We start from the raw sequence: 23,240 nt of genomic DNA on the forward strand, positions 1-23,240 counted from the left end.
AGTGGACGCCTCTGATGAACTGGTTTGGAAGACCACGGATGGGTTGTGAATCATTTCATAATCACAAGACAAGCAGCCGATAGGTTGTGATTTGCATCATCAAAGGGAATATCAAAATAAAAAACTCACACACCAAATGAATTTGATTATCTGAGTATCTAGATACCCTCAACACCTATATATACCTGATGTCTTTGGGGGATATGCCCACTAACTGTATTGCTGGATTGAAGTGTTTGAATAGTTTAGCAACTTTTCATATAAAATTTCAAAGTTTTCTGGAATAGCTGCATCACTTCACAGTTCCATCATATTAATGTGCCTCTTTTCACAGTGTCTCCAACACTATTTGTCTTTTATAATTTTTGCCAATTTTATGAGTGTAAGGTAAAATATTAGTTATATTTGTATTTCTCTTATTAGTGACACTCCTGGTGATCTCATTCACTGCTAAAGCTTTGTTAACACCTGTGACTCACAAATCTCTATCCTTAACTTATTCCTGGAGCTCCAGATCTGTAGAAGGAGGCAGAAGGGTGAAGCAAAAGGAACACACGTACTTAGAGCCAGAGGACATACATTTAAATCGTGCCATTGGTGGTTACTATCTGCTCTATCTTGGGCAAGTTACTATTTGGTACCACCCTAGTTTCTATTCTTATCTCAACCAAGGATACTCACTGGCTCCCTTTCCGTAATACTCTTTATTTACTTGCTTGCCTTCATGCCCCTGGTGAAACTGCTCTCTCCGAGATGCCCTCTTTACCTACTGAATTCTTTATCTAGCCTTTAAAACACATCCCAAATGGGATATCCTTAAGGACACCTTTCCCGAACCCCACTGTCAATAATGACTTTTCCCCAATTAGGAAGCACATAGCAGTTTCCCCTATGCACTTACGACACATTACTTTAGTGGTGAGGTCATCGGCTATGGTAAGAATATAGGAACTGGAGAGTACCCACTAACTCTTACTACCTATATAACAAGGCACTTAAACTCTCCAAGACTGTTTCTTCAACTGCAAAACAGGAGTGACGGCAATATTTACAATACCTACCTCATGGTTGCGAGCTAAGTACTTTGTAACTTTAAAGCATCTCATTAAATATAATAGATAAAGTAAATTGGGGAGAGGAAAAACACTAGCAACTTAGGGGAATAGTCAAGAAATGGCTCATGTAGGAAGTAGTAGTTGGTGAAAGCTTTAAAGGGAGCTAGGAGTTCCAAGAGTAAGGACCAAAGAGGGATAGTATGCAGGAAATGGAAACTGCTCTGCAAAAGCACAAAGATGGGCAATACGATTAAGTGTACAAGAACCTATTTGTCTGGACCACAGCATATAAAAGGAGTAAAATGTATTAAGTCTGGAAAGGTTGCCTGAAGGCAGATTAAAGAGGCCTTTAATACCAGAGGAGGTTGTAACTTCATCCTAAAGACAATAGGTACCCACTGAAGTTTTTTGAGCAAGAGAGTGGTAAGGTCGGATCTTTAAGAACATTACTTTGTCAACTGTGAGAAAGGTGGATTGTAGAAGAGGGGTTTGAGGTGGGGAGATTAGGAACCTATTACAACAGTCCAGGTAAAAAAGGTCACCACCTGAATTAGGGTGGTGACCACGTAAGAAGGGGAAAAATGTGACAGATATTTGGCAGAAGTGACAAAATTTGGCAAATGACTGGATGTGAGGGGTGTCAGAAAAAATGAGGGGCTGAGAAAGTCTCTGAGGTTATGGACTAAGAATGGTGGTTATCTTAATAGAAATGGATGTTAAGAGCAGGGGTGGAGCTTGGGGACCAAGGAGGAGAAGATAACAAGTTCCATTTTGGACATGGGTGTGAGATTCCTATGGAATCTATGGTGAAGTGGACCTGGAGCTCAGGAGATAGGCTAGATCTGGAATGCTTATGCAGAGATAATAAGTGAACCCACTGGAGAGGATGAGATCATCGAAAGGGCGACAGTTACTCTTTCATGAGACATACAAAAGGTTGGAATCTGCAGCAGTTGAACCATAGCAATGAAATCATGTACCTTTGAATTAACTCAAATACTGTATTTGTATAAATTAACTGACATTTATTATACTGAGGCACAGGGAGTGCAACTGTGAGTACCACTCATGTTACTTTGGATTTTATTTTTTAAAAGTACAGTTGATCTTCCATATATTATGAGAGAAAAAAGACACAAAAAAAAACAGATTAATTCAAAGTTTAATCCACATAAACTATTATTGGTCAGTATCTTCAATATCTTCATGAAAATATCAAAATTTGTGAGTACTGGCATATGGCAGGAGGAATTTTATTTTTGTTACAAATAATACAGTACTGGTGTTTCCACTATGCATAAGCTATGCTGCAGAAAGAGCGATTGCATTAAATCTCAATTCTTCTGGGTCCCGTTCCATGAACTTCTTGCAAACTTCTATGGCATCCTATAAACAAAAGACACAAAGATATGATATCTCAGTTTATGAACAAAAATATTTTCACTAACAAAGGCAGCTGCTAAGTAAACACATAATTGTTATTCTAATTTATAGAAGTTATATACAGCAGACTGTTGTCATCCTAAAAATCAGATTCAAAACTGACTTATTTCTATACTTCCACAATCCCACAAAGTCCCTCCAGGAGTTTAAAAAAAAAAAAGCCCAATTCTTGCTGCTGCCCAACTTTATCACCTATTACCTGATGCTCTTCATTTGTTCTCTTAAGAGCTGTAAGTCATTCCTTTGATGCAGATGGGAAACTGTATTCTTCAGGTCTTAGGTTACAAAAAATCCTTTAAACCAGGTTATGCTGAAGCCTACCAGTTCTCACTGTTTTCAGTGTGAGCATTTACACTTCAGAAATTGACAAATGTTAAAAATCAAGGCTTAATTTACTTGTTTCTGTTGATTGTCAAGACTTAGGAAAGTGATACGGAAAATATTAATAATGCAGATAAAATTTAAAAGTGTGTTGTGCATACATTTTTTGGGAGGGCAAGTTGTTAAATATTTATCAGCACACCAATGGGTTAAACTTACGAAATGAGTAAAATGGGATTTTTAAACATAATTTTTAAATGTAACTTGTGAGTAGTACTTTTAAGGTAATGATATAAACAATGTCAACTGCTTATGTTCTGACTGTAAAAATTTACGTATCCTCGCTTGATGAGAGGCAGTGTAGCACAGTGAATACAATGTCAGCCCTGGGGTCTGGAGGACCTGGGCTCAAATCCTGCCTCAAGCACGTATTAGCTACGTGACTATGAGCAAGTCTTGACATCAAAGAGCTCCCAACAACTAAGACTATAAATTATAGAGATGCTAATCTGTATTGATAGAGGAAGTATTCATATTGGGAGTTCCTAACATAGATGAAATCACAGGACTGGCTCCTCTCCATTGTTCCTGAAACAAACAAAATCTCCTCAATGGCACCTTTCTTCCTCTTAATTCTGGTAAAGTGGGGTTTTCCCATAATTGCTATAAGGTGATCCACAACATCTTTGGCTCAAAGTGGTCCATGGAAGGAAAAGAAGTGCTATGTTAGACTTATTCTTATTCTAAAACAATCATACTATCTGTTTTTTTAAAAAATGTTTTTCTAAATATTTTCCAGTATTGCAGTAACAGTTGAAAAACAGGACAGAGATCCTGCTTTTATTTATGGATTCATGTCTCCTAACTTCCAATCTTTTTGGCTGTTTTTTCTGATCCCAAAGAGTTGAAGCCAAGAGACCTGGACACTGTGACACTGCAAGGGTGATGCCATGTACTCTGGCTGATTAAGAGTTAACTGCAGAGTGTGTGGGGGGGGGCCCCGTAGGTGCTGCGAAGGAAGGCTATGCCGGATCAGGTAAGGTCTCTTTGCTCTAAAATATTTCCTATAATAAATTCTACCAATCAGAAACTCACGTGGAATAATAAATTCCCCCTTTAAAATGTGAGTGGCATATGGGAAGGTATGCTTTAGTGTGAATTATTTTACTTTAATCCAATAATCAGTACCAATCTATCCACATCCAAATAAGCAATATAAACATTTGAGAAACAATGACTAAGGGGAAAAGGAGGAGAGGATTGATGGAGCAGGAAGATAGAAGTGGTAGAGGAAAGGACACTGAACAGCCAAAGGACCAGAGGTCATAAGGGCACAGTGTGTCCAAAGGTTAGATAAGAAGAGGCATGCAGTAGAAGGGCTTGGGAAAAAAGAGGTAGCAGTTCAAAAAAGGACAAACTTTGCTTACTTTCATAATTTTCCCTAGGACCTTAGTGGCAGCTAAAAAGGCCTACCATAAATTACCAAAGCCTGAAAGAAAACTATAAATGTTTGCTATCTAAAAGGTCTAAAAATCACCAACGCTTAGCCTAAAAAAAAAGTTTCAATCTAAAACCTGTAATGATGTGCCTACCTTAATATTAAGTGTATCACATAAAATAATCAACTGAACTTTAGGAAGATATTTAGAAAATGCCAACCTAAAGGTCCCTCAAGGCTCTAGCTTAAATAGTAGATAGGACTATCATTCATTTTTACATCTCACTCTGTATCTGGCATGGACACTTAATAAATGTTCATTCTGGTTTTCTAATGTAAAAAATCGAAAAATGACTTCAGAACATTAGAATGGCTGGTGGCCTATTTAAAAAACCATACTATAGTGGATCTGTGTCCTCAACATGTAGGCACTTCCTTAAATGGTGCAAACAGCACCTATTCAATCCTCATCTTGTGAACCTCTTGTCTGTTTCCACTAGTGAATCCTCCAAGGAGGTCCACCCACGGTGCTTAAAACTTCCCCACATTACATGGCTGAGCTATCCATCGGTTGTTATCTGCCGCTTTTGACATACGACCAATCTACATCCCCTTTGAATTATATATCTCTGATGAGATCATTTATATATCACTCTTATATACAATTCTTTCTTGGTAATATGTTGCAGCATACTCACACCCACCATGTGTCTTCACATTTAGCTGTTATTGCTTGATAGTTTATCATTTGCCAAACACAAAAATGTTTAAAAACACAATTCTCCAAATTTACCATTAAAATAAAGCTTATAGATTACTTATTTCCTCTCATATTTTACATTTTTACCCCATTTGGGGACTTGCAAACCCTCCTTACTTCAAACACATTTTCTGTGCCAAGTGGCAATTTCTTTTGTTACTAGGGCATCAAAAAATAGCAAGGTCCTAAAAGCATGACAGAATAATAAGAAAGCTACAAAAAGAGAGATGTCTTTCTCACCTTAATTTTATTTAAAACCAATTTTAAAATGTCTTCTTACCTCTAATAAAGTATCATCACTAGTTTTCCCATGGTTAATTGGAAATGGCTTGCGCCCATCTAGGAAAATAAAAGTATTTAACGCTCAGCTCTCTGCTCAAAGTGATCAACATTCAACTCCTATTTTCCTTAATTATAGACAATTCAACAGTTGTAGACAATGTATAATATTGAAGTTTATTCTGCATAGTTAAAATAATAAAACAAAAAGGCATTTTAAATAATACATTTTATCATTTATAATTATTAGTTCTTTCCTTCCATATTTAAGAGCTGGCAATCAGTAAAAACATAATTTGTTAGAAAAATATTTAAACCATTTGGAAAAGATACACTTTGTAGCAAAATATGTTTGTCCAGTGAAAACTGTTATATTCGCTGGTATTATGTTTATGCACATTATTTTTACACAGACCAAAAAATATTCATATTAAAGAAACATATTACTTCCATACTTCAAAGAACCCAAGTTTCATCATGGAAGACACTCGCTATCTCCCCTGATGCATTCTGCCACCCTTTCACACTTTTTCATAAGCTGCTGTGGCCAAAAAAATTCATCACCTGTGGCCACACTTACGGTACTGAACTGATCTGAAGTTAGGCTGGTTTTCAAATTAAGCAGACCACTGTCAAGTCCACACTTGAACTCTTCCAGCTAGAAAGTAACAACGCACCTGAGGCTTCACTGGTTTAAGCTCTAGGAACTTCAGGTAACCTCCAACCAGAATAAGACAAATGAGAAGAACTTAATGGCTTTTACTTTAAACCCATCCAAATAAAAATATTTATTATGTCAGGAAAATATCAGTATTGCCTCTAAGACATCAAGCAGAGAAAGCAAACCCTAAACCTACTAGCTCTTAACCAAAAGTGTATACAATGAATTTTCAATCATCTGGCCCAGTGAAACATAGCACTGACAGAGCTAACGAATAATGACCAACAGAATGAAAGAAAAAACTACAGCTGGGAAGAAAACTCCCAGTAGCTATTAAGGGCTCAAGTTACACACAAATAGCTTAATATACAACATCATTCTTTTTTTTCTTTTATTTTGTTTTTTGGTGAGGCAATTGGGGTTAAGTGACTTGCCCAGGGTCACACAGTTAGTGTCAAGTATCTGGTGTGAGATCAGATTTGAACTCAGGTCCTCCTGACTCCAAGGCTGGTGCTCTATCCACTTCACCACCTAGCTGTCCCTACAACATTATTCTTGAGAGGCTTTTTTGGTTTTGTTCTGTTTTGTTTTCACCTGGCTTGCGATTTCATCTATATAGACAATTTCTAGCAAAGAAATTACTTCTACCAATGCAGAAGGCATTGGTATCTTAGCAATTTTGTGTTAGAGAGGAGCCCAGGGCACTGAAAGGGTTTGTGATTTGCCCATCACTGAACAGTCAGGATGTGTGTCACAGGCATGACTTGGACCTCTGTAACCAGCTGTCTCCTCTATGCTGTGCTTCTCACAGACATATGAGAGGTACCTAGGTGTGCATACATATGTTTGTATTTAAGAAGGTATGTATATAGTCAAGAGGAGGCTATGGTGCCTTGGTGTCAGAAAAGACCTGCTTGGGTTCAAGTCTTGCTTTTGATACATATTGGTTGTGAAATCCAAACAGTGTCCCGAGGTATCTCAGACTAAATCTTGGACAGCAGGTGCTGACCTGCATTGATTGGAGCTTCCTTTCTGGGAAACCAATGAAATCACCAGTCCAGTATATGTGTATGTATAGATATACATGTGTACGTGTACAGGTATACATATATACTATGCATAGTCTTAAGAGAGTATTAAGATAGTAAGTTCAGTATTAGGAAAGGATTTTACAGAACCTAACATTAACTACAAGAGACTTATGGATGTTTGGGGGGGGGGTGAATGTTGTTTTAAAAGCTAAGATATGACAAAAAAAAATCTGAATTCCCTGAATAGGTTCTTCCTCCTCCAATCTATCAAAGCATTTTGTCTCTCTCCTATACACACAGTTCAATATAATTTTTAGTTATTCATGTTCCTGTTATATCTACTACTGGTCTTTAAACTCTTTCTCTGCTTTGTTTTACAGAAGTGTAGGTGCACAATTGATGTTGACGGTGTTGGAGAGCCAATGTTTCACTTTGCACTATAGTAATTACGATGCTAAGGCAAAATTTATATAAACTAACACACTAAATGGTGACTCAGATTGTCTTGAGCACACCTAAACCTAGCTTTACTGAATGCAGAGTTCTTTATTCATCAGTGACAAATTCAATTTCTTTACATAAAAATGAAAATATTCATGAATTCCATGTGATTTTAAATAATTTTTAAATATAACTGATACATAAAATGAGATCTTTGAAATGTAACATATAAACATGTTTTAAAACTTCTAGTACTTATTTTTTTTTTAAAGAAAAGTACTGGGGCAGCTAGGTGGCATTGTGGATAGAGCACTGGCCCTGGAGTCAGGAGGACCCGAGTTCAAACCTGGCCTCAGACACTTGATACTTACTAGCTATGTGACCCTGGACAAGTCACTTACCCCGATTGCCTTACCAAAAAAAAAAGTTTATGTGTGTGTATATGTGTGTGTGTATATATATATATATATATATATATATATATGTATTTCTGATGATTAATAGACATACAAATACAATAGAATGGAAATGCTCCAACTCCTATAAAAATGTGTTGTGGGAATATCAAGTTTTGCAATTTACAGCTATCAAATACTTTCAGTTTCTCAATTTTGGTACAACACTGATACTTCATTTTACCCATATATACTTAAATGTGATTTTGTGTTTCAATGTCAGAAGTGTTCAAATTACTTTCCATGGCACTCAATATTGTAAAACCACATGTTCTCTAACTCAGTTACTAAAAGTGAATTGTTAACATTTGCAAAATCCATAAGAGGGATCATTTTTCATAACTTAAAATAGAAAGTACTTTATTGTTTGTATTTTCTACTTTTAACTTGTTTTTTTTTTTCTTGTCTTCTCCCTTGGGTCTCCCCCCTAAAAAAGACTCAAAATTACATTCTAAATTTCTTTTTACTGACTTTCATCCACTATCATTTACTTATTAAGAACTGTAAAACTAATTGCTTGATAATCTTATTTGCAATGCCAAAAGGACATGGGAAACTATTTGACAGCACTATCTCATTCCAATATTTTGAATCAATCCTGGATCCAATAAAGTGGGTATGATTTATCACTTTTATTATAATAATTTTACCATCATGCATAATATTTGTCTCTTGGACACATGCTACCTTAGTATTTGAAAAGGTATTACCTCATTAAATTCTCTCAACAAGCCTGGGAGGTAGGTACTATTATTATTCTTCTTACTTTACCAAATGAGGAAACTGAGGCAAACAGTCCCTGTCCTCGAGGAACTTACACTCTAAGGCAACTTCTCCCATTAGAATGTAAATTCCTTTAGGACAGGGATTGTTTGCCTCAGTTTCCTCATTTGGTAAAATGAGAAGAATAATAATAGCACCTACCTCCCAGGCTTGTTGAGAGAACTTAATGAGATAATATTTGTAATGTGTTTAGTACAGTGCCTGGCAATAGTAAATGCTATATAAATGTTAGCTATTGTTATTATCATTATCATTATCCAAGTTTTTGATGAAAACACTGACTGGAAAAGGTCCAAATACAAAGCTGTGTGGCACACCCCTAGAGACTTCAATCTCATTTTCCAGACCTCCCTTTCCAAGAAATCAAAAGGCTGAAATGTAGTACAGGCTTTTGGAAACACATCTCTGCAGGCAGAGAGAAGACTTCAGACACTAAGCTTGTGAGCTTCAGGGAAATATAATCAAGAAGGAGAATGTCCTTACTGACCTGGGTATTTCTGTCTGGGATCACCCACCAGGACACAAATTTAATTATTCACGTTCCATTGAAGTGCCGATGTTTATACTGATGCTATGTTGTTATAATTCTAAATGTTCAGTGTACACCAGAGTTGATGTTGCAAGGGACTGCAAAATTCCAAACCCAGGAAAGGAATGCTGCAGGATTCTGAAGATGAATCTCTATCTCACATCTCCAACTTCCTACTAGACCCTTGGAACTGAATGTCCATAGACATCTCAAACTCAGCCTATCCAAAACTGAATTCGTTATCTTTCCCCTCAAGCCTTCCACTCTTCCTAACTCTCCCAATCACTTGAGTTCAAAACCTAGGTGTTATCCTTGATTCCTCACTCTCCCCTTCCCCTCCCCCCATATCCAATCTGTTGCCAAGTACTGCCGATTCTACCTTTATAACACCCTTCCTCTACTGTGCAGGCCACCAGTTCAGATTTAGATTACTTCAATAGGCTGCTGGCTAGTCTCCCTGACTTATGTCTTTCTCCACAAGTCTATCCCAAATCAAAGTGATCTTCTTAAAGCTCAGGTCCGACCAAGTCCCCCTCCTTATTCAATGAACGGGAGGGGCTCCCAATCATCTCTCTCACAGCTCCCTTCATGTCTCAGCCAAAATCTTAACTTCTACAGGAAGCTCCTCCCAATCCTGCTTAATGCTGGAGTTCTCCCCCTGATTATCTCCAATTTATCTCGTCTCTATCTTGTTTGTACACAGATGTCTGCATGTTGTCTCCGTCCTTAGACTGTCAATTCTTTGGGACTAAGGGGACTGCTTTTTGCCTTCTTTCTATTCCCACTGCTTAGCACAGAGCCTAGCATATAGTAGGCATTTAATCCTTGTTGACTTGACTTGCTAGATATCTCCATGCAGAGAGAAGTCTTTACACACTAGCTAAATGTACTTTTAGGAAACAATTCTTGTCTGAGGAAGGACTGAGTCTACTGTAAGTTCTGAATGGAGCATGGCTGCCAAAGGCAAGCAGTGGGAAGTCAAAATAGAGATGTTTTAATTATTAAGGGAAAGTCATGCTCCTCTGGCCAGCAAAGAGGGAAAATAAAAAAGGGTAGCTCTGTCCATATTCTGAAGATGGAGATGGGCTAAGAGGGAAGATCTGATTTGTCTGTGATACACCTGTCTATAAAAGTTTACCACTGACCTCTCCTTTCTGGACTCTATTCTATTCTCTTTTTTGACAATCAAGACCCCTGTTTATTTCCTATCTTCTGGAATCTGTCCTAGCCTCCAGATTCTTCAAAGATTGCTGATAGTGGTTCCACAATCATATTTACAAATTCTTTCTATATCCTGCAATGCTATGATGGGCTAGAGACCAAAAATCAAAGAAGTAGATGGTCTGCCTATCTCTTTACCTTCCTGGATCTCTACCATGATTGTTTTACCTTTTCAATTGAAGATCATTCCTCTCCTTGATGAAAAAACAAAACAGAAGACAGTAATCCTGTTTTCTGCAATGGTAGTAGTCAGTAATTCTCCTCTGTCACTGTTAATCATGCTATACCATCTAAGCAATGAGTCTATTCCTTACTGCCTCTTTTGCTTAACTTAAACATCCTAAAAAGCCCCTTATCCAATTCAATTCCAACAAACATTTATTGCCTGCCTACTACGACTAGGAGGCACTGAGGGGGGAAATAAAGATAATTAAGACATAGACTCAAGTTTACAAACTAGTTGGAATAGCTATCATTCTTAGGATTTTCCATGGGCCTGATTTCATTGAGGTTTAGCTTTCCTGACACTATTACTGCAGGCTCACATCACTCTTTTGTATTTGTCCTTTATTTTATGAATTTCCTTTGATATTCAAGAGAGATCTTGTGCTAATCAGAAAGGTCTTCATGTAACCAAGTTTGTTTCTTTGGGTGTTTTCTCTTTTTCTTCTCCAACAGCATACTTTTTAATTACACTATTACTCCTGGCCTTTGGAAATATGTTAGCTTAAGGTATGGTTCTAACTACGCCCAGCACAAAAGCCTCGGCAATCATGAATTCTAAAACAGCACAGCCCCTTCTCCCAAGATTCCCATCGCTTCTACTTCACCAATCAGTTCTTTTTTGTTGCTCAGAATTAAATGGATTTAAAGTAGTTTTCTATACTGCTTAAAAAAAAAACTGCTCAGAGATGAAATGATCAGTTAAGTTAAATCAAGAATTTATAAGACGCTCTTGTTTTTAAAAAAGAATGAAACTTGTAGCAAAACATGGAGACAGTTGTAGATCAAAACCAATCTTGCCACTTGTATAAAATGTATTAGGAAATCCCAATGTTCTGCACACAGTAGGTGCTTCAATGTTCTGTATCATCTGTAGCTTCTTTCTGACTAGGTGTTATACAATATAGCCTCATAAAGATATCACTTGTTTCTTTTTTCTTTTGGCTCACTAAAATGCACTCTTTGCTTCGAGCCTCAGGTTCATGAATTTCCACATAGCTATATACTCCTCACTGAGATACTCTTCTGTCCCTTCTCTTAAGACCTCTTTTTTAAGGAGGAGGCATCCATTCCCATTGTCAGGTATGGGTCATGAGCCCCACCTTTCCAAGTTTTGAATGATACTTACAGAAAATAAAAATGTAGTATTTCACTAAATATTATAAAAAGAAAGTTAAAACATCCTCAGTAAGTAATTATCTTACTGAGTTGAAGCAAGTCAATCCAACAAACATTAATTACTATGTTAAGCATTGAAGCTACAAAGAAAAAAAATGAAATGGACCCTGCTTTAAGAGGCCTTTTTTCTACTGGATCAAGATAAAATGTCTGTATAAGCTCAGACTCTGTAAATGGCTGTATTTAAGCAGAGTAGCCCTACTGCAACAGAGTTGGTTGGATGAGAATGTGAATTCAGATAAAAGAAAAGAATATGACTGTAATTAAGGATGGCTACTTTGACTTTATACCACAAACTTTATGGAGCACCTGCCAGAAAACTCAGGCTCCCGACAATCTAAAAAAAAAATCAGATCCTGATAAAGGCCATACCATATGATGACACCATATATAAAAGCCTGATAGTTAACTAACTGTAAACATTGTCATACATAAAATCGTCACTATAAATAAAAAATTCTATTTTAAAATTGTTTCCTCAGTCATTCATCTTTCTGATAAGGTCTTGGGATCATCACTGGTCAAGATTGAACCAGTATGTCCAGATAGAGATTGTAACTTACTAAATACTTTAATCCAAGTTTCACAATGATTCATAGCAATTTCCGGTAATGGTGTTTTGTTTCCTGATCTGCTACAGTACAAAGGTGGTGCTGACATCCTTGAATTTAAGTTTCTTAGACTTAAAACAATTCTATTTTTTCCTGGTTAATAAAAAAAAAATCTTAAAAGGAAAACTCAGCTGGCACAATGGCAACATTATGGGTCAATTAATGAACTGAAATAACCAATGAATAAATATCAACTTCAATAACAACACTTTCTCAGGAATGTAGAGATTTTAACTCCTTTTCCCCTTTCCCTTGCCAAGATAAATTAAAGTAGTTCTTACCTAATTCATAGAGATTCCCATCTACATGAACTAATGCAATAAAATGCAGATCTACTTTTTCATCTATACTTGGTGCCTGAAATAAGAGGAAAAATACATATTATGTGCATTAGTAATCATATAATTCATCAAACTAAACATCAATATGAGAAAATACATATTTACATACATAAATACATAAAACATAACACTTAGCTGGTGCCAGAATTCATAGTCTGAATCTAGACATGGAAAGAGCGTCTTTCTACTTAATTTCACTGTGTCCATCCATCTTTGCAAAAGGTAACTGCAATAAAGGCATATTGCTCCATAATGTATCCCTTTTCCCATTTAGTCTTTCATTAAGGCCAAACTGCTCCCTTAAACAAAAGTGCCTCTTTGGTTTTCTCCAGGAAAGAGATCAGTGCTAGGGATTTAGATTTTTTTTTCAATTTGAATTTTTTATGAAATAAAGATAATGCAAAAGTAGTAGGGTGAAATCATTTGGAAAGACTTTTCTAGAAAAAAATTCAGGTAACCTATAAAACAAAATTATGTTTTTCCTTAATCATACTTTAACAGAAAACTACCAGGAACAAAGGGATAAAAGGAATTCTCCAGGCAGGGTCATCCTAGATCCAAGGAGTATGAGAACAAACAGGTACAACAGAAAAGCCTAAATTTCTTGTAAAATGGAGATATCTGCACTACTTAACCCATAAGGTTACTGTGAGGAAAGCACTCTGTAAACCTTAAAGCACTTTATTTGTATTATTACTGTCATTACTGTTGCTATTGTGGACTTTTTAGGGGAAGGCGAAAACAAATTCAATCCCAGTACACCAGTAACATGTTCACTTGGCCTACTAGATAAATTTCTATACTAAATTAGAAATGGCAAATCTGAGAATAAAACTATAATTAATAATTCCACCACCCTGTTTAAATGTACATCACTACTTTTCAACCTCCCTAAGAAATTAAAATAGTTATATTTAAAATCAATTAATTATTATTAGGCTAGTAGTTTCCACTATAACTATCAACTTAGGCCTAATAATTATTAATAGACAAAATTATGTGATTTGCAATGGACTACAGGTATTATTTTTGCTATTAAAGATATCCTGAACACAAAAGTTAAAAGAAAAAACATTCAAAACACGGACAAATAAAAATATATTTTACACAATTTAAGGCATCTTGTGGTAAAGTTTGGTATCTTAGGTCCAAAAAATGTAGTAGCCATGGCAAAGTCCACTTATAATTTTAAAAAGTTGTACTAAATGTCACTTTGGGGTAGAAGTATAAAACTACAGATATTGTTATCATGTCTTTGCAACATGCAAAAAATATCATGCAACATCTTTCACAGAACTCATAATACTTTGGGACATTTTACTTTTCTCACTGTCTCCATAAAGATATAAGAATATGTTAATAAAAGAGAATACCATTTAAATATTTCTTGATGACAAGTATATCATCAAATTACTTAAGAATTTTAAGGGAAGAGGAAAGTGAATAAACATTTATCAAGTGCCTATTTTATGCCAGGCACTTTACAAATATTACCTCATTTAAGAAATATTGCTAATTTCATACCTCAAAAGCTACAGGTAGCTCTATATTATAAATAGCATACACAAAAAAAGGATGTCTAGATTACTGATTTTAAAAAAAGCTTTACAAATTAAAATTAATGACCACTCAGATTTTTTCCAGCTCAAAATCTATTATCTTACGACTCTCCCTCTTGCCATCCCCACATTATGAATGATAAAACTGAGGTACAAAAGGGGAAATTTTCCCCCAAGTAACCCAGTGTATTAGTGAAAGTCAGGTTTCTTTACTCCCAGGCCAAGATTTTCTTGACTACATGGAAACAGCATTTGAACTTATAAAATGAGTTCAAGTTTTTAAACCAGATCTTAGGATTCACACTGCTCTAATGATATAATCAGAATGGTCAAATAAGCAATTTCTTCATGAAAAGATATTACTGTGTTGACACTGAATCTGTAACATAACGCTTCTAGCCGACAAACATGCAGAGCTGGCTACTAGCTGTTGATGGGGAAAAAAAAAAGGCTACCAAAATTTAACTCTTCTTGAGTCATTTAAGAAAATTACTCCCCGAACCCCAAGATTATTCTTCCCATTCTTGAAGGTATACATTTTCCAGAGTATTTTTGTGTTGTCATTTAAAGCACCAAAACTAAGAAACTGGAAAAAAAAACTGCCTCATATACAAAAAAATCTCTCAAACTTAGCTATGTCTTCAGTATTCCAATTAGTGCTGGCCTAAAATTTTCAAAAACAAAACCAGCCAAGACAAACAAAACATCTTCTAACATATTCTAATGATAATTAAGTTTAAACACAATGGAGATGTAAAAAAAAAAGCAATGCCTGAATGCCTATCATAATCCTCCCTAGCTGGTCAACCTCAATTAGAACAACATTCTAATAATTTTGAAGAGGGAAAAAAAAAACCCAGAAGCATAAGCACTTACTAAGCACCTACTATCTGCCAAGTACTGTACTAGGTGCTTTACAAATATTATCCCATTTGAAGTAACTGAAACATTTCACCATATCGAAATAAAAGGAAAAAACCAATTAAGCAAAAGTTATATTGCTACTTCTAGAAAGTCTTCAGTTTCAAAAAATGGTTATAATTATTTATAGCTCAAAGGCCAAAAACTGATTTTGCCAACTTTTCTTTTTTAAAAATTATATTCTTTATACAACCTCCCTGAGAATACACAATGAATTCCTACTTATTCTTAAAAAAAAAAAGTGACTTAAATAAATGTTAAATACTGTTAAGCAAAAGGAAAATAAGGCAAATATGCAATAAAAGATGCTCATGAAAATTTAAAATTCAAATTAATTTTATGAGAAAATAAGATTTCAATGAGTGGAAGTAAAATGGAAAATAAATTGAATGTCATATAATGCAATGGTCCCAAATTTTAGATTTGCATTTTAGTTTAGGGATTGCTCAAACACATTAAATGCTAAATTTGATTTACATTTAGCATTAAATCTACAGTGTGTTGCCTATTCTTGGTTTTAAAAATGGGACTCTGTTTCAGTCCTTGGCAGCTATATCAACAATAGGTCATTAAACAAAGCTGGGCCTTCGTATGTTTATGGCAAATTCTACTGCATGGCTACTTTGGTGACACATGCTAGAAAATACCCATACTCTATAGTCTCAGGGGAAAGAAATTTGGCAATAACTTTTCATTCATTTTTTTAAGTCCTGGGCTAAGTTAATACCTAAATTCTCCCTATGTTCATTTCTAGTAATCATAATTGATATATTTACTTGTGATGTTTCCTATAAATAACATAGCAACATAAATCAAAACTTGAGATAACAAGTTTCAAAAAAGGGTTCAGCCATGCAGAAAGGCAATGGTGAAGGGCAATTGCTGTTGTTCAATTCTCCTATTTTATTTCAATAGGTATACCAGAGTATAGCACTTTCCCTAAGAATGCAGGAATAAACACAGTTTTTTTTAACAATTTTACATATTGGTAGCTTAACAAAGAGGAAAAGATTGAAATGTGGGAACATTTAACAAGAAGAAAATCTTCACCTCCAACCTGGATAAGATCTTTAGAAACTAAATAGGAAGGGAAGATCAGATAAAGATTAAACCAAGTACCTGAGGCACCTCAGGGAATAATACCTTAGATGAAAACACCCTACACCATGAAGGATTCAGACTGAGGACAGAATAAGTAAAGTGACCCCCAGGATGAGCATGGCAGAAGACTAATGTCATGTTCAATAACATGAAAAAATAAAAACAAAGTTACTGATGGCAAAGAACTTAGAAGCTGCAAAGCATTTGTTGATCAGTGTCAACTAAAAGAAACCAGAAAGATGAGGTGCAGAAGAATATAGATTGACTTTTGAGAGCTTACAGAAACCTGAATATTATGAATGTCGATCAATACTTTTCAAAAGATATTGGCAGGCCATGGAGTGGAAAGATGGATGCTCACCAAGATGACGGCACAAAAGTCAAGCTAGACAGCAAAGCATAAACAGATGTATGCTTGCAATCTTGTGTGGGGAAGGGGAAGCTAATGGTTAAGAAAACCAAGAGAAAAGCATCTTGAAGACTGAAGGAGCGTAAGTGGCAATGGATTGTCCTGGTCACGGGAAGAAGAGTTGGAAGATTGACTACACTTACAACAGAATGAAGCCCCACAGACGGCAGGCGTAAGAAGGGCCGCCAGCGACGAAGACGGAGAGATGGACTGGTAGCCTTTGCTGGACCTACATGGTTACGTTTGACCCAGGGCAGGGATGCATGGTGACACAATGGTGAGGCCTTCGTTCTGCAGTGGCTAGAATGAGGCTGGGATGAGGATGGCGAGGACGACTACATAGATATTAAAAAAGAGAACATTTACTTAGACCACATTAACGGGTTAACAATTTTTATCCCTAACAGGCAACATAACGTCACACTTCAATTCATAGGGTCTGGTACTTTTAATCAAACAGCCTAGTAAAAGATTCAGTTTGAATACTGACTAAAGGAGAAAAAAATGGAAAATACCTGGTATAAGATGTAGCTACTTAAGTACCCTGCTTCTCTATAAGATGTTTTAAGAGAACATACATGAAGCATTTATGCAATCCTACTTTGCCTCCTGCGTAAAGACGTCTATGGAATGGGAAAACAAGCAATTCAAATAGAAATACTACATCAAACTGAAAACCCCCATCAGTCCCAACAGTACACTTGTGATGGAGTGAGTGCAGAACAAAGGTGCAGGGTTCCAAAGCAAGTGAGAATTCTAAGAATGAGAATTCTAAAGGAAAAAGTCCAGATGAAACTTCTGAAATAGATCACATATATACAAACTAACCTTTTGCACAATTGACTGCTTAGGTTTTCATGGAAACAAAACCGCCCCTTTCTTTGCATAGGACCTCTAATTTGGCCTACTTTCATTAATCAAGTGGCCAAGAAAAGAATTTTACTGTTAACATACAGTAAAGGAGCCGGACCTTGCTGAGAAAAGAAGCTTCGCTTTCCTTCTAGGCAAGCTAGACATTTTTAGAGACCTATTACCACTTTCAGGATAGTACAAGACCATCAGGGGTTTAGAAGCAAGATCTAAGTTAACTTTGGACCTCAGTGTGCTCATCTGTAAAATGAGAGGCTTGGTTTTGATGGCCTCTAAGTTCCCTTCTTTTAGCTCTAAAATCCTATGGCCTATTTTGGCAAACAAACATCATCAAGGACCTACTATGTGCAAGACACCATGTGCCAGGTGCTAGGGATACCAAGACAAATACAAACTAGACCTTCTGGTCAAAGAGCCTACATACTATTTAGTCAAAATACTTACTCATCACATGGAGATTTAACTGTTAATATACTAACAGAAACTTAATGTCTCACCTAATGGCAAAGTTTAATAATATTCATTTGAATTAATAATTATTAATAAAGCAATTTATATATCAATTTATTTATTAATAATTTTATAATTAGAAGCAATTTTATGAAAGTCAATAAGTTAAATTTATAATGAATATGTAAATCTATGGTAAGCATGGAAGGATGCAGTATTGACATTGACAATCCATTTATAACACTAATAACATGCTCCAACTACAACATAGTTACTTGATTTTCCTATACAAACAACACAACCATTACAGAAAAAAAAAATGGCCACAAAGAAAAGTTGTAGGATTTTTCAGGCTCCACAGTGAGAATCATTTGGATGAAAACTGGAGATCCTGAGTCTGAAAAAAGAAAACTTAAAGGGAATATGATCATTGTTTTCAAATAGTTTAAGGGTTGACATGTAAATGAAGGGTTCAAAGTTATAAGGAGGTGGATTTCACCTCTATATAAGGAAAACTTCCTAAAAGTTAGACCTTTCCAAAAAGTGAATGGACAAATTAGTTCTCCAATTAAAAAGATCTAATTAATCAGGGCCTGGAATGGTCAAGGATACTGCAGAGGGAATTCAATCTTGTTTCAGGTAAGAGCTGAACTAGATTTAGAAATCCCAAACTCTAAGATTCTACGTACAAATATTTACTGAATGTGTACTACCCGTAGATCATTATCCTTGTAATACAAGGGCACAATGAATTATAATACGCCATTTCCAACACAGATTCAAATGGGAGATTTGCAGCTAGAAAAGATTGCAGAGATTATCTAGTCTAACCCCTAATTTTAAAGTTAAGGAATTGAGGTCAAGAGAAGTGAAATGATCTATCCAAAGTGACACCCATACTAAGTGGGACAGCAGAGATTTAATCTCAGGTCCTGGCATATTTAAATACAGTACACATTCCATTGTATCATGTCATGCAAACTTTTAAAGGATGGCTTATTAATTCAGGAAAAGAAGGCAGCAGCCCTATTCTCACACTATTCAACATAAAAATAATATTTCTGACTGTAAGGTTAAAATATGCCAAATTTGTTTTTCTATAGCGATGATACAACCACAAATCACACTCTTTTTCGATCTTTATCACTCATTCATGAAATGATTGACTTGCATCAGAGGTACCGCTTACAGCAAAGGCAAAGAACACAAATGATCTTTATGGGAACCTACTTAGGCAACCTGATCTCACTAATATGCTCAAGTCAAATGGCTTCAAATAGTCACCAAAGCCAGGGTTTAGATGTCTAATGAAGATTTCTTCAATTTATTCTCATTCTTATTTTTCCAGTAGTCCCACAATCTCATTTCATCTTTATATCTAACTTATTTATAAAGAGTGGGACAGCATTTCTACATTGGTAAGGATGACAGAGCTTTTCCACGCTGCACCCATTTCTGATGCAACCAAAATCCCAGGGGATCTATGTCTAAGACAAGTTCATTACCGAGACAGAGAATGACAAAGTGAGGAAGGTGGAGAAATAGATTTGGAAATGCTCAGTGATGACCTAGTTCTAGCCTTTATCACCACTCACCTATACACTGTAGGATCCTCCTAACTGGTCTCCTTCCAGTCTTTCCCTATCTAACCCATTCTTTATATAGCTGTCAAAATAACCTTCCTAAGGCACTCCCCTGTTAAAAATCTTAGGTGGCTCCCCTACTGTCTCTACAATAAAATATAAACTCTCCAGTCTGATGGTTAAGGTCCTTCACAATGTGGATTCCAACCTTCTTCAGCCTAATATTCACATTACTCCCTTTCACACAATCTATATTCTGGTTGAAATAATCTATTACTCATTTTCCCAATCATGATCTCCTGCTTCCATGCATACACAACTCAGAATCAGAACAACTCACTCATAAAAATTTCCAACATTGTAGCAGACTGTCTATAAAAATGTTTTTGGTCTCAGGAATTGGGTAGTAGTCACAATGTTACAAAATTATATGAGACAAACTCTTTGAAAACAAGCAACCTACCTAGAACCACTAATAATAAATATTATGCCATTCTTATTATTTAGCACTTGCAGTACTAAAGGATTTTTTATGCTTTGAGGTTATCTATATTTTCTCAGATATAGTGACAAATCCACTTTTTTAAAGTGAGGTTAATATAATTTTCAATGAAAACATAACTATACAGGCAACATCATATAGTGGATAGAACTGAAGTGCTGGATTTATAAGACATAGATTAAAGAATGTATGACAATAGGAAAAGTAACAAGTACTCATCCAAATAAGTTCTTTCATCTATAAAAAGAGGGTAATAATAACTCTTGATTACTTAACACAGAGGTTTACTGTGAAGAAAGCACTTTGTAAATGGCACAGTGCTATATAACATGAGCTATGACTGTTATAATGATATAAGGAAAAAGTCTTGATGTGGTTTAATAAGCAGAAGTGGTTTAATGCGATTTAATAACAGAAGCAGTCAACATTATAAACTACAATGTCGTAAGTAAGCCTGACACTAGGATATAAATTCAATTCTACACAGAAATCCTTAGTGTAATAATTATTAAGAGAAAAGAAGAGGAAGCAAATTTTCTTATAATTTGGCATTAATTATATGGTGTTTCCTCACACATGCTTTTTAGTTAAGTAATAATGCCCAGAAAAATGAAGGACCATTGAATGTGGAGTCAGGGAGCCTAACTCAAATCCTACCTCTACTGCTTGATTTCTGTGTGAACTGAAACAGATCACTTCATCTCCCTGGTCTCTCTTCTAAGACTGGAAGTGCATATTGCATATTTCTACTTGAATATCCTGGTTCAAACTTAGTGAACCTACAACAGACTTCAATGCCTCTAGCCAACTATTTCCCTGTCCCAACTTATTTATGTTAATAGTACTAATAGTTTATCTCAGTAACAGATTCAAAAGTTCAGCATAATTTGTGCTTGCTTTAATTCCCCGTCTTTACCTCCCTCCCATATCTAATCAGTCACTGAGTATTGTCAGCTTTTCATCTCTCCATTATTCCTATTATTTCTCCCAAATATTCCTACTGCCACTACTCAGGATTAGGCCCTTGTCAAACATTACTTAAGACTACTGGAATAGCCTCCTAATTGAGCTCTCTGCCTCTAATGTCTCCCTTACACAGAATTAAGCCGTAGGCTTGGCACAGCAGATAAAGAACACTTGACCCAAAGTCAGTTAGACTTAAGTTCAAATCATACTACAGGTATTTACTAGCAATGTGATCCCAATCAAGTCACAACTTTTCTCATTTTCAATTTTCTTATATATAACAAGAGGACTGAAGTGACTTTACGGGGTAGTTACAAGGATCAAATGGAATAATATGCTAAAAATGCTCTGCAAATCTTAAAGTACTATATAAATGTTAATAATTATTCTTGCAAGGAGCAGATTAATTTTCCAAGTATAATTTTCTGGGGAATTTAACATGCTAAATTCTGCACATAATTTTTGAAAATACAAGCTGCATAGAGAGCTGCATTTTTATGTATACCCTCTTTTTTCTGTTCTTTGTATTTGGAAATGTTTGTGTTTGATGATTTTAAGTTTCAAATAACAAGAAAAAAATTTTTTTAATTACCTCTGTATTTCATCCTGTGGCAAATTCATTGTTTTGCACAGTTAGCACTTAATAACTCATAGTTTAATAAATAAACTATTTTTTCCTAGGTATTTTTAAAATTTTGTGATAAATTCTACTTTTAGTTAAGTTCTACCTAGAGTACGTAATCATTTATGGAACTTCTTCAGAGTTTTGAAATCTTTCACAAAAACACTAGAACTTCACACTAGAGCACAGTCTTCAGGTTCTGATCACCAAACTATTATGTCCACAAGGTGCTCAGAACACAGTGGTCCTTCATATTTTTGTTTAACCTTTGGGCATTTTCTGAGCCTGTCCCTCATGACTGGAACGCTCTCATTCCTCATCTTCACCTATGGCTTTCCTGGCTTCAAACTAAAATCCCAACTTCAACAGGAAGTCTTTCCCAACTCTTCCTAAAATTTTAGTGCTTCCCTTCTTCTAATTATTTCTTATTTGTCCTATTTGCTTGCTGTCTCCCTCGTTAGATTGTTAACAACTTGAGGGCAACCTTTCGCTTCTTTTGGCTTCCCTAGCAGTTAGTACAGTGTCCGGTAAGCACTTAAGAATTATTGAGTGAACAAACAACTGCAAAGCACATCTTTATAGTCCTTCTGTGAACCAGGTCTTGATGGTGTCTTAGGGCTCCTCCCTCCCAGGTGAAAGAGGATCCTGAAATTAGCAATGTGTAAATATATGAAAAGTGGTATCTTTAGTAGTTTTCCTCCTAAGGAAGGAAGGCCAACTAAGGGTGCTCACTTATTAGGCTGAAATATTTTGAGGTCTGTAAGAATCAAGCCCTAAATCGAACTGTGTCAATTTTGCCTTAAAAATATAATTTTCATTAAACTGTGAAGGCTATAGTCTCAAATCCCTACCTAGAACACACTGCACACAGTATTTCCTAAAAAATATTTACTGATTTGAATTTCCTCAAAAAATTTTACAAATCATGAAAAATAAGAAAAAGTAGGATGCAATAGCATCCCATGTAATGGTTAGTTCCGTTCAATAATAGTAGTTTTTAAACTACTAACATTCTAGAATAGAATCAATATTTCAGGCTAAAGCTCAACAATTATCTGTAACTAACAATCACCATATCCTGTTATTGGTATCCGAAAAGAAATAGAATAGATTCCAAATAGAAAGAAACAGGACAAGAACCAATTATTTCTCCCATCTAATTCTTGTTCCCTTTGTTTCTGCCTCCTATAGCTAAATGGAGACTGTACATTATAATAATAGTAGTAGTAGTAGTAGTAGTAGTAGTAGTAGTAATAATTGTTGTTGTCAGTTGTTTTTCAATCACGTCCAACTCTTTCATGACCCCATTTGGGGTTTTCTTGGCAAAGATATTGGAGTGGTTTGCCATTTCCTTCTCTAGCTCATTTTACAGATGAGGTAACTGAGGTAAACAAGATTAAATGACTTTGCCAGGTCACACGGATAGTAAGTATCTGAGATCAGATTTTAACTTGGGAAGATGAGTCTTTTTCAGACTTTAGGCCTTT

The 23,240-nt window shown here is 35.7% G+C and overlaps 1 protein-coding gene across 3 annotated transcripts in view; it reads right to left on the reverse strand.

Annotated features, from left to right (window-relative positions):
• Nucleotides 1-2,199: 2,199 nt before the first annotated feature.
• Nucleotides 2,200-23,240, reverse strand: part of UCHL3 (ubiquitin C-terminal hydrolase L3) — a 94,734-nt gene continuing 73,693 nt past the window's right edge. For 2 of the 3 annotated variants that reach the window (XM_027844593.1, XM_027844594.1), the window contains 3 exons: nucleotides 12,711-12,786; nucleotides 5,298-5,356; nucleotides 2,200-2,441 (listed from right to left, as the gene is read on the reverse strand). In XM_027844593.1, the coding sequence (XP_027700394.1) occupies nucleotides 2,358-2,441; nucleotides 5,298-5,356; nucleotides 12,711-12,786 (219 nt within the window). In that variant the 3' untranslated portion in view covers nucleotides 2,200-2,357. Of the gene's footprint in view, nucleotides 2,442-5,297; nucleotides 5,357-12,710; nucleotides 12,787-16,903; nucleotides 17,096-23,240 lie in introns of all 3 variants that reach the window. The other variant, XM_027844592.1, reaches the window with a different exon arrangement.

Source organism: Vombatus ursinus, unplaced genomic scaffold (assembly GCF_900497805.2).
Source record: "Vombatus ursinus unplaced genomic scaffold, bare-nosed wombat genome assembly UNPS02014942.1, whole genome shotgun sequence".
Taxonomy (NCBI): domain Eukaryota; kingdom Metazoa; phylum Chordata; class Mammalia; order Diprotodontia; family Vombatidae; genus Vombatus; species Vombatus ursinus.